Source organism: Macrotis lagotis, chromosome 3 (genome assembly GCF_037893015.1).
Source record: "Macrotis lagotis isolate mMagLag1 chromosome 3, bilby.v1.9.chrom.fasta, whole genome shotgun sequence".
In the NCBI taxonomy this organism is placed as follows: domain Eukaryota; kingdom Metazoa; phylum Chordata; class Mammalia; order Peramelemorphia; family Peramelidae; genus Macrotis; species Macrotis lagotis.
In genome coordinates this window covers 149,363,728-149,381,677 of record NC_133660.1, presented here as the reverse complement: position 1 = coordinate 149,381,677, position 17,950 = coordinate 149,363,728, and the positions used below count along the sequence as shown (strand labels likewise).

General features: G+C 30.6%; 1 protein-coding gene across 1 annotated transcript in view; it reads right to left on the bottom strand.

Moving 5' to 3' along the window:
• The window catches only part of EPHA5 (EPH receptor A5), a 567,705-nt gene that overhangs the window by 522,884 nt on the left and 26,871 nt on the right, over nt 1-17,950 (bottom strand). Inside the window, exon 2 of the mRNA XM_074229341.1 lies at nt 11,405-11,469. Coding sequence (XP_074085442.1) covers nt 11,405-11,469 — 65 coding nt within the window. The remainder of the gene's footprint in view (nt 1-11,404; nt 11,470-17,950) is intronic.

Sequence of the window (17,950 nt, the reverse complement as noted above, 5' to 3'; positions counted from 1 at the left end):
TAGGTAAACTCAGGGAAATAAATTTTCTTTCCTTCCTGAATTAATTAGGTATAAAATGAGGTATTTTAACATTTGTACTAGCTATGTCACAGGATCAATGTGATTGAAATACTTTGTAAACTACTTATTATTACATATTTGTGAATTATTAGTATTTTGTAACATTGCCATTGGTATACTATTATTCCCCAAATCCTGACAATTCAGTTTGCAATAGTTTTTGAAAAATGGTTTATTTTTTGTTTTGTTTTTGATATAATATCACAAGAGTGATAATACTGCTGGGCAAGATATACTTGAGATCTTCACACTATAATACTTTCAATATAATCAATATCATCCCTTCATTTTGTCATCTCATATTAAAAGTGTTAGGAAGTCTTACCAAAGAGTTTTTAAAAATTTACATCAAAGTAGTTTACATAATGAACAGGTAATTAATGGATTTATGCCTCATTACTACTCTGCAATAAAAGATTATGATTTTTACTACTAATTCTTTCAAAAATGTTTGTATGTCCTGAGGATATACAAAATACAAATAAATACAAATAAAACATTGCTTTTTCACGGGATCAAATAGTTATACCTATTGAAGAAATGATTTTTAAAAACAATTCTGCATGTAGTGAAATATTTTGCCTTCATGTATAGTTAAGAGTCATCTCAAATTTGCTGAATTATTTATTTTGATTACCTTAAGGTATATGTGGTCTGTGAAGGTTTTTATGTTTTGTTTTGTTTTGCTTTACAATGTCTAATAGAACACTGCTTTGGATTTTTCTGGGCTCTTCATTACTATGACATTAACATCCTAACGAATAATATTTGTTCCCCTTAGAATTGTTTCTTTTCCATCACTGGCCAAATAAAGAGCTTTTCTGTATCCACTAATAGCTTCTTTTTACCCACTTCAGCATTACTTTAATCTTTATTATCCTTCTCACATTCAGTTTGGACCTCATTCCTTCACTTTATCCTTGACTCCTCTTCCTTCAAAAACTAAGTCACAGGAATCTAGGTATCTGGAAATGCCCTTTACTATCAAAACTAAGTAAAACAATCCAATAGTGGCCAGATGCTTACTCCTCCCCCATGCCTTACTTTTGTTTTATAGCTGCTGGGACAACAAGCTATGCAACCCTGAAAGATCAAGTACTGAATAAGAGAATCTAGCACAAACCTTTCTGGCAGCAGTCTAATCTTCAGAGAGCACTATTAATGTATTCACAAATCATGCTGACTATTCTAAATTTTGGTTATTTTTAACCTATAACATGTACATACACACCATCTATCTTAAATGAAGGAATTAGAAAAATACTACAATGTGAAAGAAAAGTAAAATTGATAACAGATTCATCCATAAATGAATGAAGTAAAATAAATCCCAGCCAAATCCCCAATGAATAAAGACTTTACCAAACCAGTAAAAATTATTTTCCCCATTTCAATCAAAATATGATTTAACATGCCAATTTTCTAACAGTGATGAGTAAAGGACCATGAATGATTCTAGAAACCTCTTTAACAACTGTGTGAAAAAGTTTCTAATGCACAATTACTCTTCCAAGTCTAAGAGGAAAAAGCAAAAAATAAAAACAGAGCATGTCACACACACATAGCTCTTAGCCAAAACTCAGAGGACCTGAGCAGGGTGTCCCAGTGTGTGTTACAGGAAACTCAGAGAAATCAATGGGGAAAAGACTACACACATTCAAGTCAAGTAGAAAAGTATGACTTAGGATCATTTAGAACAACAACACATGGGAAAAAAGAGCAACATGGGAAGATTTAAAAAAAATGAGATGATATTTTTTTCCAATGGAAACAACCCAGAGAGCAAATGCTAAAAGCATACTAGGAAACAAGAGCATTTATGTTCATATGTAAACTATTGATAATATCTTAGGTTGTTGTTAAGGTGATATATGAATCAGAAACATTACCAGTGCTTTTTATGACAAACTTCAATAAAAAGTATAAATAGTTATAGATGCTAGATTAGATAGATTTAATATGGATATATGAATGTGTACACATATATTTTAAGAAAGGGAAATCTTAAATATTGGAATTGTTTCTTTTTAAACTGACTTTAAAAGTAGAATGGCAGGTGCAGCTAGGTGGAGCAATGAATATAGCACCAGTCCTGGAGTCATGAGTACCAGAGTGCAAATCTGACCTTAGACACTTAATAATTACCTAGCTGTGTGAATTTGGACAAGTCACTTAAACCCATTGCGTTGCAAAAAAAACCCTGAAAGAAACCAAGAATAGAATGGCATCTTTTCTATTGGTACACAAGGAAATTTTATTAATTTTATAAATTTAAATGGCAATAACATTCATGAATCTACATTGAATCTACATGAATCATCATTTGTGGGCTGTTACAATAGCTCATAAATGTCTTAACTGTTAATATCAATTAAAGTACAACTTTATTATTTTGCACAAAGTTTATTTAAAATCAGACAAGCATGGATTAGGATTCATGCACCTTTGATATTCAAGTGATGGATAAATTGATTACCTTGAAAGTTACACATTAAATTGTTAAATATTTTTAAAAAATGAAAACTATTATATACATTAGAAATTAGGTTTTTTGTGTATAGTTCTTTGTTATACTCTACTTTGCATATGGAAAAACTCATTTTTATTTGGTATTAAGTAGGATAATATGATATAGATGTATACTGACCATATAATCTTATCTTTGACTATGCTAGCCCTGACTACATGACTATGTCTCATTGATATATTGTTAAATATAAAATTTATTTGTAAAACTATTTCTATTTTTACAACTTTCTTTTAAGTTGACTCTCAGTCGAAGAATTTTTTCCTTAGTTTTAATTATAGATTTCTAATATCACTGAATAATAATTATAATACACATTTAAACAGCACTTCTTTATTAGAACCTGTTCCACTACAATATCTCTTTTTGATCTTCCATTTGATCCAGCCAGAGCCCTAATGACCCATAAATTACTAGTTTATTATCAACTCATGGAACCTGACCAGATTCCCCCTTGTTTCCCATGGTTTAGTGAAAGCATTACAGTCTACTAACACAGGAATTTACATGGCTGGAAATTCATACATCTTCCTCTTCTAATCCTTGTGATTCAGACTTCCTGTCAAATCAAAAACACAACAACAAACAAAAACACTTATGTTGCCTGCTCCTATTTCCTCTTTCACATTCCTACCCCCTTTAGCCCTAACTCTAAATACAGCATTTCATCATAGTTTTTCTATTTCATCCCTTGTACACCAATCTAAGGGTAGGACTGCCATTAACAAAATTCCCTTTGTATTAAATCTTTCAAATAAATTATTCTTATTCTTCCACCCCCAATAGACATTGTTTTCTTTTTTTCATCCTGTCAAATTACTATGTGCTTCTCTTTTCATGCATCTAAACACATTGATCTCAGAGGATAAAGTACAGTACTTGCATCTCATAGTCACTCATAATATCCTCTTTTGTCCCCATCCCAAAGTAACTACTTATAATTTGAAGTTTCTTCTCATTGTCTGCATGATCGATTCAGATAATAACTAATTTATCTAGTATTTTGAGGTTTATAAAGTGATTTACAGAGAAGACTTGGAGAAATTTTAGTTTTCCAAGTGACAGAGGAGGTTATCATGGAGAAGGGGGAATAATGCAGTCATGGAAGTCAAGGAAGTAATACAAGGTATGGTGAAAGGAAAGGAAATGTCATAAACAGACAATGACAAGTAGTTTGATGTGGTAATAATGTAAAGTTTAAAGAACTTTGTAATTGTCTTTCCTTTTGTAGACAGTAATATAGGTGTTTGAACCTACTGAATCAAGGGAAAGTCAACATTGTTCAGTGATATAGTGTATTTGGTATTCCCAATTATGTGCTTATGTCTAAGAAGACCAATGCCATTATCGATTCCCACATTTCACATAACTGAAGCTATATTTGATTTTATTTGTAAACCAATGCTTGGAAAACTCATTGCTCTATTGACTGTTAACTTCAAGTTTCATTAAAGCTATCCTTTAAAAAATCTTTTTTTTACTTTTGCTGATAATCACAGACCAAGCTGACCTTTTTTTGCTCTGCTATTTTCCAGAATTTTGACTGTTAACATCATTTGAAGTTGTACTTTAGTGTTCTTTCCCCTTGCTCATTTTTCCTGTGACCTCCCCATCCCCAAACCAAATCATATCAATATCATGATTATGGGGACTATTTCTTATTTTTCCTTTTTTTATCATCACTTCATAGTTAATTGTTAATTAAATGCTTGTTGATTCAGATGCATTTGGAATGGACAGTTTTATATATATATATATATATATATATATGTATATATATACATATATATACATATATATGTATATCCATATTCTGAAGATGATATATTATTGGTGACATTTACTCATAAAAAACTATGACTAAGGTTTGAGAATAAAATGTGACAATTTTAGACAATCAGTCTAAACTTATTCATTAAGCATTTACTAATGTCAGCTATATGAAGTACCAGGAATACAAAGGTATACAAATTAAGGACAAATAGAGTTTCTTAAGGGTTCCTTAAGGAATAAATAAGTATACTTAAATCAAAGACTTGAATCCAAGTCTTTTGTCATTAAGTTCATGATACTAAAGCAAAGGGTCATAGTGTTTCCATTTGTTTGTTCCATGTACCTCATTGGGAGTCTGGTGAAATCTATGGACTCTTTTTCCAATTGTTTTTAAATGCATAAAATAAAATAAATAGGATTGCATAAAACTCAATTTTATTTAAATAAAATTATTAAATTACCAAAACCCCTCAAACTTTATGAACACTAAATTAAGAATCACATTTCTAAATTTCCTTCTCAGAGAAATCAATTTGAAAGTGGCATGGTGCATAAATAAAATAATCTTATAGCTCAACTCTATAGAGATTCTTTGTCAGAGAGATCTAGAATAAATTGCTAACAGCAAAAGCCAATTATATTTCTTTTAAAGGCAAATAAATAAAATATGTTATATGGATTAAACCAACAAATCAAAAATGCAAAGTAAGAACATCTCTCCCAAATTAGACTACACCAGTACATCAAAAAACTATTAGAAATAAAGAGGAGATCTGTGGAATATAGGGAACAAGCTCACAAAAACAATTCTTAGATGATTCACTTTGTCACCAAAGGGCTCAAAATGGATTTCACAATATGGAAGCTGTTAAAAATGTATTTCTATAAAAAATGATTTGCAGTTGTCATTCATTATTCTGAAAATGTTAACAACCAATTCTGACTAAACAATTAATAGGTTTAAAATGAAAATTGAAAAAGATTTATTTTCCTTTCCATTCTTTTTCCTCCTTCCTACCATAATTTTTTTCAATATGGCTAATGTTGGAGTTTTTTTGTTTAACATAGATATTTGTAATAGAATTTATGCTTAATTGATTTCTCAATGATAGAGAAATGAGGAGAGGAGAAAAAAAGAATTTGGAATTATAAACAAAATAAAACTGAATTTCAAAAAGTGATGCTGATTTTAATTCATTAATTCTGTTCAGAATGTAGACCTTGTGATTATTTAATTATATACTATAAATAGTCAAAGTCACATATGCAACATAACCTTATCTCAAGAGAGAAACAACAAGGCACTGGATTATAAAATCAAAGTTCTGCTACTAACTTGCAAAGTAACCATGGGCATGTCATTCAATTTATATGAGTCTCAGTTACCTCAGTTGGAAAACAGAACTATAATGCATTATTTTGGGGAACTACCCTAGCTCAGAAATTCTATCTTTTTTAACTTCTAGAAAAATATCTAAAAATTGAAACAAGAGAGTAATGCAGAAGCAAAGACTAGATAAACAGAGACAGGTATATTACAGACAAGGGGAGTAATACCCAAATAACTGCTATTGCAGTTAACCCTTGAGGCAAGGAGGAGGCATGGTAATTTTAGAAAAAGTGATCAAGGGTAATGCTTGAAAAGACAGATGAAAGCCAACTTCAAATGAAGGGCTATAGTCCAATTCCAAAGAAACAATAGAGGAAACCACGATATAAGATAATCAGAAAAATAAAGAAGGAAATATCTTTTTTTGGAAGTCATCACTCTATAAATATAAGAGAAAGAAGAGTAACAGATCCTTAAAACACTTATTCCCTAAGGAAATAAAGAAAAAACACAAAAAATCTGAGTAGTATGAATTATTGCAGAGCCCATTGTCCTGATCTTGGTCTTTTCAGTCATGTACATCCAATTAGAAAGCAACACCAAGAATGTCTCTTGTGTCTCAGCTATTTCAATAATATTTCAAAAATGAAGGACAATTAGTAAATTGGTAAAGAAGCTATCAAAGACAAATTGGCACAATGGTTGATGCCTGTAGATAATATTCCATATCCAGCTTTGTTGTACAATGCCACCCATACCTACAATGCTCATCATCTGTGTCCCAGATTAATTAAATTTTCTGGCACAAAGCTTTTCTTGATTCCACAAATTTTTACTACTACCATTTCAAATGAGCATATATATATATATATATATATATATATATATAAAATATATGTGTGTATGTGTGTAACACAACATACATATGCATGCATGTATGTATATAAATTTTCCATGCCTACATGTGCATGTGTAAAATTTATATTTTGTTTTCTGTGTTCATGTTGTTTCTCCCCAGTCAAACAGAAACTCCTTGAAAGCAGAGATTGCATTTGTCTTTGAATGCCTATGTTTAACACAGGTATAAAATATAGTAGCTAGATAATAAATTCTTATTGAACTGAATTAAATCAGAGTAAATTGAATCAATGCATATTTTTGACTTTTTCACTTGTCTAAAATCAAATGAATTAAACACTCTTAGCATTGTCAGCTACTACACTTACATTTTTATTGTTGCTGATTTATATTTACTGGATAATTATTTCTTCCTAGAAAAATCCTATCATATAAAAGAACCTTATAAAATCACATTGATTTTAGAGCCAGAATAGAGCTCAGAACCAATATACAGCAGGTCCCTCATTTTATAGAAGAAAATCAGGAACAGAGAGATTAAGTGACTTTGATGAGTTCAGTCATATAATAGTGTGGAAGAGCAAGAAATAGAACACAGATCTGTCTTATGCATGTTTTAATTAAGATGATCGTCAATATAAACATTACTTAATACAAATGACCTGTATATTTGACTTCCATAATAATTGTTAAGTTCAGGAAAAGTGCCTCAACTAAACTTCCTTCAAATTATTTCCCAAACTTTACTTATTTTGAATATAAATTTTGTATGAAGTTCCAAGGTTAAAGGTCTCTCCTGAAAATTTGTTATTAAGCCATATTAAATAAAGAAATCTCCAAGTATTCTCTCCATATAATTAAGGAAAAATTCTATCTTGCATTTTGTCTTATCAACTAAAAAACGATATTACTAATGAACTGGTATTATTTCTCCAGATTCTCCTGGAAATCAATTACCAAGTGAATTGTAGTATTATCACATCACAATAAGCTAAGGAGACACACAAAATCTCATTTAAAATATTTTTGTTGTACTTTGCTTGTATTATTTTAAATAACCTCAAGTAAAATACATGATTTATTTCTGTCTGCTAAAAGTTTACAGTGATATCTCATTTGGCTAATCAAATACTTTGTCAATGGAACATCATCTGATACTTCTTAGAAAGCTACAAAAGCCTCAAGTAAAGATCTAGCAAAATTTTTATATATGAATTTTCTGAATACTATTCTAACTTAATTTTTAGAGAATCTGATCCACAGTTGGTTAGCCACAAGTGAGTGAAACTTATTGGACAGAAAAATATATACAAGTCATCTTTTATGGCTGTAGATCTAAGTAATTTTGACCTATTTTGTAGAGGGAACAATTACAAAAATGAAGTTCAAACTTTGTTTTTGTCAAACTGTAGAAGAACTGAAGTTAGTGTAATGAAAAGAATAACAAAGGAACTGGATTCAAGTATTGATTCCACTGCTTTGTACTTGGGCAATTTTGAAAGATACCTAAATCTTATGGACTCTATTTTCCTTAATGTATACAATCAATCTTTTAGATTTTTAAGGTCTCTTCCACTTTTAAAAGTATTGTCCTAATTCATGAAACATAAATACTGAAGTCTCTATTTTGAATCTCTATAGTTGTCATTAGGGTAGAAGACTACCTGTAGCAATACAGATAAGAGGTTAGTCATACAGTTATCAGGATCACCAGGAGATTGATACTTTTGCCCAGAGTTATACAATCAGTTAAATTTAAACCTAGGTATTTCCTTACCCTAAAGGTATAGTTACATAGTTTTTGATTTGTTTGCTTTGTTTTATACAGCCTTACACCACTGGCATAGTGCACGATCAAGTTTAAAAAAAAAATCTCAGCTTTGTCCTTTCAGTAGTAGCTTTGGCATAAGAGGAAAACAGACAAAACAAGACAAAACAAAAAAAAAGGCACCCCTGCAAGATGTCATTAATGATTTTCACATTCACCCCCCACAACTTTATCTAGCACTTTGTTTTCTATCTGCTCAAAAAATGGCACTAGTGTATAGTTGAGTAGTAATGGAATGAGAATTGAAATAAAAAAGAACTTGTCCCCTTATTCTGCATACTTCTTATACTTCCACATACTACTCATATGACCTAGATGAAATCTCTTACTCTCTCTATGAAAATAAAATAAAAGTGCTGATCTAGAGGATGATCAATATAATTTCCATCTTTCAATCTTTGATTTTACTATTCAGTTGGTGTAATAGTTATTTCTGAGGAATCTCATCATTCTGACAATATTATATGCTTCTTGAGAACAGAAACTATGTTTATCTAAATCCTGTATCTGCCTCAATTCAGAACAGATTACTCTACACACAAAAATAATTTAATACATCTTGGATGAACTAAAGAATTTTCCATTCCTTGAAAGAAAAAATTAGAATTCATGACCATTCTATAATATATAAAAATCATGAATGACTGGAATGAATAGCTATTATGTGAGTAATGAAATTCTGCATAAAAATATTTAAGTGCAACAGAACATTAACTCCATTACATTTCTCACTATAACAGCAGAGGATCATATAATCTGCTGAAGGAAACATATTTGAGATGAAACTTAAGTTGTCAAAGAGTATTACATACTGTTCTAAGTTCATCTTTAAAATAAATCACCAAATCTTTCAAGGTAATGGCAATTTAAATTCTATAATGAAGAACTTCTTATAAAAAATTTTGAACAAACAATTTAAAGTCAAAAATACTTAGCCTAATCATATATATATATATATATATATGTACATGTATATATATATATATATATATATATATATATATATATATATATATATATATATTCCAGCTTCAAATCTCACCATCGACACTTGAATGCCAGGTCATCATGGGCAAGACACTCACATCACTGGGTCTCTGTTTTCTTATTTAAAACATGAGAATTTTGAAGTAGCTTTCTTCTTGTGTACTCCCCAGCTTTAAAACTGTTTCTGTGTCAATATTATGATGATTCTCATGACCATTTTTGACCATTAAAAAGTTTCCTGTCTGGGTCATGTTTAAAGAACAAAGCATACCATTTAAATATCTAAAATAAAAATAACAGTTAGCATTCCCATTGATCCTTAGGGGTTATAAAGTTCTTTCTTCCCAGCAATCTTATGTGCTAATACAATTATTATTAATTGTATGTTACAGATTAGGTAATTGGAAATCATTAAAATTGGATTCCTCTTCAAGATCACACTGCTTGGATGGATTAGAGTTAAGTCTTAAGTCTCAGCCCTCTTTACTCTAGATTTAGCTTTTTTACAAATTTTTCACTCTGTAGTAAAGTTATGTGACTTTATAAATGACTATATTTGCTATCATTCCATGACATTGATTTTCAAAACAACAAAAGTATTTATCAGTGAGGAAATAAGGCAAGGATTTCGGCCAGATTTTCTACTGTCCAGAAAACAATGCAGAAAACTAAGACACAATTTAATAATTTAAAATTGACTAATTAATTTTCCTTATAAGCCCAATAATTACAAAAAACTTGTGATTCTGTTCTAACTTTATTCTGATTAAATGTATGTAAAAGCATTTTAATTGCTTAAAATGGATCAACCATTGTTCTCAACACTGAGGCAACACATGAAACAAAAAATTAAAACTCAAATGACTCACACTGATCTGCAAGGAAAATGGAAAGACTTTGAAATCTCTGATACACAGTGTCAGAGTCAAATACTTAGGTTGTGCTATTATGTTTGTCCTTGATTCAATAACCATTCTTAAGAAATTAGCAATTTAAGTTATTATATAGCAAGTGTACAAGTTATTATGGCAAAGAAAATAAAAAGCTTTTCTGATGTCTTAAATTTAAAAAAAAGGTGGAAATGTTTATTTAGCTGTGAAAAAATGGGTTAGTATTATAATCTATTTCTGAACATTTTGTTTCTAACAATGTTTGCAACAGAAATGTTAAAGTTCATTCCAACTTGGGATTTGTTTTCAACAAAGGAATATAAATCTAAAAGATAACTTTTTTCAACTTTTCATAGAATCACTATTTTTAAAATATTTTTTAAATGGACAAATTTAATTCACTTGATTTAAGCAATCTCTACCAAAATTGAAAAAAGTCAAACTAATAGTTGGGAAGGTGATTATTTTTCCACCTTAATGGAAAGGGGAAAAAAACTTATTAGTTACTAAAAGTCTTTCAGGGAAAACATGTTTTTCAAAAGCCCTTAGTGGAGACACATGCAAATCTCAAGAGAGGCACTTTGAACACTTATTTAGCTCTGGACTTGAGAAGTTTCCCTCAATGGAGTACCATGGAAGCTCTAAATTGTTCTATGTTCCCCATTGTAATGAATAAAATAAAAATAGTCGGGCTTTGGCTTTGACCCAAGTTTTTTCACATATAAATATTTTCAATTCATCTTTTATTTCCTATGTCATTGAGATGTGTAATAGTACTAAATCACCAACAAATTAAAATGTTCTGCTTTACAATAAATTATTCCCAATAGGTTGTCAACAATTTTCCTATGAAATATGTTATTTCATAAAATTGTAACAAACCTTTATCAAAGCATCACAAAATAAAATTGGAAACCTGAATGAAAATACTCTTCTTATTAAAAATGAGTGAATAATGCAACCATAAATAAACCACTGGCCTTCCTTAGAAGATCTTTTCTTCCATACTTTCAACATTCCCAAACATAAGTTGACTTTTGTAGTTAATTCCTCCTAATAATGTCTCTTATGGGTATTTAAAATCATCACATGTACATAGAAACTATTCATGCAACTTGTTACTTAGGACGAAAAAATATTAAAAGACTTACCCCATTTTTTGGGTAAGCAATCCATCCCAGATCCCCCATTACTGTGCGTGAGTCTAGCAAATTCACTAAAAAAAAAAAAAGAAAGAAAGAAGAACATCAAAATGAGAATGGAAGAGAAGTTACTATTCTCTATAGCTTCTGGCACACTGCCTAGTGTTTGAAGAACTTCTATTTGATTAAGCATTAATTATAAACAGAAGCATTTTAAAAGAAATTATTTCAGTTATCCAAGTTAGAAACTCATTTCAGTAAAATTTTTTTTAAATATTACTACATGCTGCATAAATCTAAAAATACATCATTGTCTTAAACATTTATTTTTTCCATATGAATTTTAAAAAGAAATCCATGCATTTTAGAAAAAGGAATTATATCACAAGTAAAGTCTATATATTTTTGGGCTAAGTTGCAGTCATAGGATTATGGCTCAACTCATTGCATTTCCTTTGAAAAAACTGTTATGAAAACAATTAGAAAGCAATTTACATTAAATAGCAATAAACTATTCCCAAGCTTACAACATTTTCTGTGGTATTACCCGAAATCTGTAGTTCAAATAGTAAGTGTAATTAAGAAATAAATCTACACACACTTAACCAAGCCAAGAAAAGTGACTGCTGCTCTCAGGGCAGTTGCTACATTTAAAGGTCTGCTATATTCTTTCTTGTTACAGTCATCTCTTATTCATAGAGATAGCTATGGTATAAAATATACCTAATAGAGAAATATTTTGTTTCCAATTACAGTGACAATGGATAAATGGATAGATCTATATCTGCTTAAACATAGTATAGAAATATTTATGCAGATATAAGCACACACTATAAAGAGAGAAAAATAAAAAGGAAGGGAAGAAGAAAGGAAGGCAGGAAGAAAGGAGTAGGGGAGGAGGGAAGGGAAGGGAGGATGGAACAGAGCTATGTTGATTTAACTGAACAAATTACATTCAGAGTTGGTTTTTGGTTTTTGGTTTCGTTGTTGTTGTTTTTGAGTCCTTGTTTGATTTTGACCCTTTTATGTGAAGGAGTAAGCAATCATACAAAGGACTATCCAAAGAAGGAATGGGCTGTCTATATAGATTATAATATCTCCCATTGATAGCCAGATTAGTCAGCATTATTTGTCACTGAGAAAAGGAATTGAAGTTCTATTCATAAACAAAAAGGAAAGAGGGAATAAGCATTTAAATGATGTCTATTAGGTACCAGCTACTGTGCAAAGTCCATTTTAAAACAAATTTTACAATTGAGGAATCATGAGACAAAGGCAAAATGACTTGTCTAGTATCACAAGGCTAGCAAATGTCTGAGATCACATTTGAACTTGTCTTTCTGATTACAGATCTAGCAATGTATCCAATGTTCCATGAGAGAGTCTATCTATATCTGTTCCTTATTCTGCTGACTCATTTTATTCATTAAAAGCTACAAGTGTGGGGTAGTTAGGTGGCACAGTGGATAGAGCTCTGGTCCTGGAGTCAGGAGTACCCGAGTTCAAATTCGACCTCAGACACTTAATAATTACTTAGATGTGTGGCCTTGGCCAAGCCACTTAACCCATTGCCTAGCAAAAGCTAAAAAAAAAGCTATAAGTGTATGATATAGTAGGCAAATTAAAGAACCCTGGCAGAATTGGGCTTAAATTCTGATAAACTTCTATGGTAAAAGTAAGTGATATTTTAGTCAGACTAGGGACAAAAGACAAATTTTACCCTTCCAGGGAGGAAACATAGCCTTCAAGGAGGAAAATAAGTTTTTACAGAAGTTAGCACTTTAGAATAAAATTTCATTCACTTTTTACTGTTTTCATGTTCCAACAGGAGTTCATTCATATACCGTTTTATCCCTTCTCACTCTCCCTGAAACTTCCTTTAATCAGTTTTAAAATACCACTATTCTATAGATGATGTACTTTTAATATAAAGCCAAAATCGGGAAAGTTAAAGGAAGAGATGAATGTAGAAAAAAACAAATGGTAAGAGAAAATGATTCCCCCCAACCACAATTCAAACATTAGAAAAAAAACAGGTAAGGATATTTTTAAAATTGAATAAGACTTCTCTTTCAACTATACAGTTTGGCATTTGTTCTATAGCATTGAAGCAGCAACATTTTCAAAAGATATATCAGGGTATAAATAAAGGTATTTGTCCTCCCAATTCACATATGAAACATCATAGTACTTGTGAGAATTTTTTAGCTGGATCTATATGTAAAATTTTAAAAGCTTGCAGTGAAATGTGGTACATGGGTGGAAGATACAAAGAAGTTACATGATACTTATGCATTATCTGTCATAAGTTTATGTAGTGCTTATAAAAATAAAATATCTGAAAAATTATTATTAAACCAGATCATGAGTCATTGATCCTGAAAAATATGAAATAATATTCCCAGTGCTTCTTTGGGGACATCTTTTCTTTTTTCCCCCAATATATTACTATTTTATTGAATTCCCAAGGTATTAATAAAAAAAATGATTGTAGGTCACCAATTTTAAGTCACTGGGGTAATTCTACATTTATTATTCATGTTGATTCACAAGACAACAAGAAGTAAATTTGCCTATTTTGATGATTTATCTGGATGCTCTCAAAAGACAAAGAAGCAGCTTGGTCATGATAGGGGATGCCTTGGATTTGGAAACAAAAAAAATTTCATAATCTGACACAGACTAAAAGGGTAACTCTCTATTCTCATCTGTCAGGACAAAAATACGTATACCAATCACTCCATACATTTGTTGTGATGAGGTCATTTTGCATACTAAAGTATATTGTAAATATTAGTAATTATTGCATATTTTAGTTTTAGAGCAGTGCTTTACATTTACCAGTTTTCTTTCAGCAATAGAAACAGAAGAATATTATGTACTAAAGTTTTTGATTTACATTTAGCAGTATCATGATTATCTAGAGATAGGCCAAAGCCAATTAATCCATTGCATCTATTAACTTGTGATTCAGTTCTACTAACACCCAACACCCACCTCAAATTCCCCACTATAGAAATAAAATCTAAGGCAATCCAATAAAGGATGGGACTTCATAGAAAAACTAACAAAAAATACATTATCTCTTCCAGGTCACAGCATACTCAATATGTATGGACTCTTTTTCACTTAAATTAGCTATTAAAAATAAGCCCCTTTAGAAAGAGATAATTTACAATTGTGAAATTAGAAATGTATGACTCAAATCCATTATTGAATTGATAAAAAAGATTTTCTTCTTCTTTTCAACAATATGACTGTCACTAAGCATTTTCTAACCTACAATTACCGTAATTAAATTGTTCAGAACCATATATATGCTTGTTGTAAATTGCAATGGATACACAATGAATATTGATCTTCATTGTACAACTTAATTAAAACTTGTCCTGGAGAAGTCACTAATGAATGTAATTAGAAGGAATGTTTGATACCACTGAGTTACTTTGGAAGACATTAATTAGGTAAAAGAAATTTTATTGAAAATGTTTTTAATTCATTGCCTTCCTTTTAGAGAAACTGATGTCATTAAGCCCCTAGATAACCTTTCAAGTTGACTTTTGTGTTTCATTGTCTAAACCCGATACAGATGTGATCATCCACCCACATAAGGCTTCAGTTCATCTAGAAAAAATTGCTCCTTCAGGGTCAATAAATATTTAGTCTGATTGTTAAAAGAATTCTTAGATCATTAAGGAGATTAGCAATAAAAATGCAATTTGAGGAAACTGTTCATTGGAACTGGTAACTGAAATGTCAATACAAATTTTATAGCTGTCAAATCTACATACACAACGCCCATCAACAAAACAAATCAAGAATGAGAAATAACTAGATAAGTTTCCATAGAAATATTAGATCAAAATATGATTTAAAAAATAAGAACCTATATCATGATATTATTTGAAAAAGCTAAGGTGTTAAATTATTCTTCTGTACTCCTCATAAGATTAGGGAAAGAGAGGGTTAGTTGTTTGGATAAAAGAATAACTCTCCTTATTTGTTTCTTCACATTCTTTTCCTCAATATCTTCAAAATACCTTTAGCGAACATCTACTTTGTATGAGGCATGTAAATGTGATAATTCACAACAGAGATATAATCCAGGCAGTAGAAAGATTAGAGCCCCACAAGAATGGAGTAAAATCTTTCATGTGATGCTTTTCAGTTGTATTACCTTGTACAAGTCATTTAAACTCTTTATTTCAGTTGTCTCTTTAAAAAATGAAGAGAATTAGATTAAATAGCCTCTAAGATTCCTTCTAACTCTAGAATCTGTTATCTCATAAACACAGTTCAGGTCATCAAAGAACTTAAAAATTTATTAAATAGAAATTCACTATAGTAACCAATTCATATTTTTAAAGTGCAAGTGAATCCTGGTTAAAGTCAAGCCTATCTTTCCCAGGAAATTTTGTGATTTTTTTTAAAATCTCAAATGTAATTTTATTTTTATATGAAATCACCATGCAAAAACAACTTCTACTGGAGGATCTGAGTATTATTTGCAACACAATCTTAGTGCCCTGGGTCCCAGCATGGTAAAAGTAAATTATTCATATAGCTAGTATGTGTCTGAAGCAAGACTTGCACCTAGATTTCATTCAGAGACCAGATTTTAAATACATTACAGTCTCTCAGTATGAATTATGGTCATTAATAAGTTTTCCTTTTCATATTTAGTTTTTTTTTTGAATAGGGAAAAAGTGACAGCTATTATTGATTGGTGTGAGTTCTGATTCTATAGTGGCGGGGGGAGTTTAGACAACTGAATGGCAATTGAAAGGCAAAGAAACAGACATGGTAAAGTGGTACAAAAAGACAAAGGACAGGTGATAGTGCTGCTCTATCTTGAAGTGTCACCTAAGCCCTAGTTGCATTAATCCAGAGGTCATCTGTAAACTGCTGCTATATGGTATTCTATCTGCAGCATAATAGCAGATATCTCTAAGCTATTTTAAGTCTGACAAAACACCTTAGGTACATCTTCTTCTTTGGGATTCACAATAATCATTTAAAAATAGATACCAAAAGTTAATTGTCAATTTTTTCCAGATATAGAAAATGAGGATCAGAGGGTCTGCAAGTTATCTATATTCATATAGATAATAAATGTTAGAGATGAATTTGAACCCAGGTCTTCTTGACTTCAAATTCAGAACTTTGTCTACTATATCCAACTGATTCAATTGGACTAAATAAATGTGTATTGATGCAGTTGAGGAACATTTACGCTTTCAAAACAAAGAAAGAAGCTCTTGATTAATATTCTACTCCTTAATGAGGAATATAACTCTACTAAAATTCTCATGAATGTGTGGTTCAGTTAAAAAGAAGCAAGAAAAAAAGGTGAGGAGGAGGAGGAGGAGAATAAGAAGGAGGATAATAAGAACAAAAGTAAGAGAAGAACAAGAACAAGAAGTAAAAGGAGAATAACAGTAACAAAAAATAGCAAGGAGAAGAAGAACAAGGAGGAGGAAGGAGATAAATTAAATGGATTAACACTGGAGGCTCTACTATAGAAAATCATGTATCCAGCTTTTTGTTCCCATCTGACTTAAGACTAAGTGATATTTTTAATTTCCATACAGTTTAAAGCAATCTTTTCTGTAGTTTTACAAATTTACTCACACAAATTAATTTATATTAAATTCTGCAACAGATATCCAGCAATATAATTGTAAAATTATTGCTGAATGCCAATATGCATACATTTATATATACATAGATAGGTATATATATATATATATATATATATATATATATATATATATATATATATATATATAATATAGGATTGAGTTAATTAAAAACAAATCCAGGTTCTTTACCTACATAATAATAAATTCTTCTGTTTGGCCTTTATCTTCCTGTATAATTCAATTTCAATTTTTTTTTCTTTAGAATGTTTTTTTCTCATTTTATTCCAAACAAACTCCATTACTATTTCTCCTACATAAAACTTTACTTCATTTCTTTCTTAGCATGCATAAATTTTTCCATTGCTTAGCTAAAGTGCTTCCCTCTATATACAGCTTTTCCTGATTCCCTCCTCCATCCTAAGTTAAAATTGTCTTTCTCAACCCTTAAATTACTATGTATTTGCTGGAATAAATTTTTGTAAGGGGCAACTCGGTGACAAAATGAATAGAGCACCAGCCCTGGAGTTGGAAAACCTGAGTTCAAATACAGCCTCAGACACTTAATAATTACTTAGCTGTGTGGCCTTGGACAAGTTACTTAATCCCTTTGCCTTGCAAAAACCTAAATTAAAAAAAGATATATTTTCTAATTACTTATCTGGAACTCCCCTTTTACCACTAGCATATTGAATAAAGATGACCCTGTTTGGTTTTTGCATCTCCTCTACTTAACATAATGTCTTCCAGATGATAAACACTCAGTAAATTCTTATTCAATTAATGAATGAAATGATCTTGCTTACATAAAGAATAGAGTCAGTGACTTGTATTTAGCAACGACTTGTATTAACTGTGCTATAGATCCTGGAAGTGCCAAACACCTTTATCTCCATTAAAATGTAAGGTCATCAAT